Source organism: Panicum virgatum, chromosome 2N, assembly GCF_016808335.1.
Source record: "Panicum virgatum strain AP13 chromosome 2N, P.virgatum_v5, whole genome shotgun sequence".
Taxonomy (NCBI): Eukaryota; Viridiplantae; Streptophyta; class Magnoliopsida; order Poales; family Poaceae; genus Panicum; species Panicum virgatum.
Genome location: NC_053146.1, coordinates 30319771 through 30320353, shown reverse-complemented (window position 1 = coordinate 30320353; position 583 = coordinate 30319771). Strand labels below are relative to the sequence as shown.

The window sequence follows — 583 nt, the reverse complement described above, 5'->3', positions numbered from 1 at the left end:
GGACGTCAGCCTAGTTAGTAATGGTCATTAGTTAACCATGTTCTGATCCGTATTAATGTTGTTCTTGCTTTTATTTAATTAATTCTAATCCATTGGTCATTTATTTCCTCCTTGTTGCTAATCATTGCTTATTTATTATATCCTTGTCCTGTTCATTTATTATATCTGCTCATTTGTCCTATCTCTATATTCTTTTTATACTAACTTTTCTAATTGTCCCTTATAGATGGTTCTCACTAGAAGTGCCGCCAGCTCGTGTAGCAGCCCGCTTCCCGCTGACGCTAGCGCAGCCGTGCCTGAGCCTGTGTCTGCACTTGAGCCTGTACCTGCTCCTGTATCCGCACATGTGCCTGTTGCCGAGGAAGACCCTGAGAAAGAGGAGGATCCTAAAGAATTTGTACCAGTGGTGGACCTCACTCAAGATGATGAAGAAGAGGTGATTCATGTGGAGGAGGACCAAGCTGAGGATGATCAAGCTGAAACTGCACAAGAGGTACCTGAAGACACACCTGGAGCTGGACCTGGAGCTGTTCCACCGCCACCGCCGCCAGCACCGCAGCAGCCAGAGAAGTGGACCTTGTAG

General features: G+C 46.3%; 1 protein-coding gene across 1 annotated transcript; it reads left to right on the top strand.

Annotated features, from left to right (window-relative positions):
• The first annotated feature begins 226 nt into the window (after positions 1-226).
• LOC120662527 (predicted GPI-anchored protein 58) lies at positions 227-583 on the top strand. The gene has a single exon (XM_039941659.1). The coding sequence runs from the start codon at positions 227-229 to the stop codon at positions 581-583; it is 357 nt and encodes a 118-aa protein (XP_039797593.1).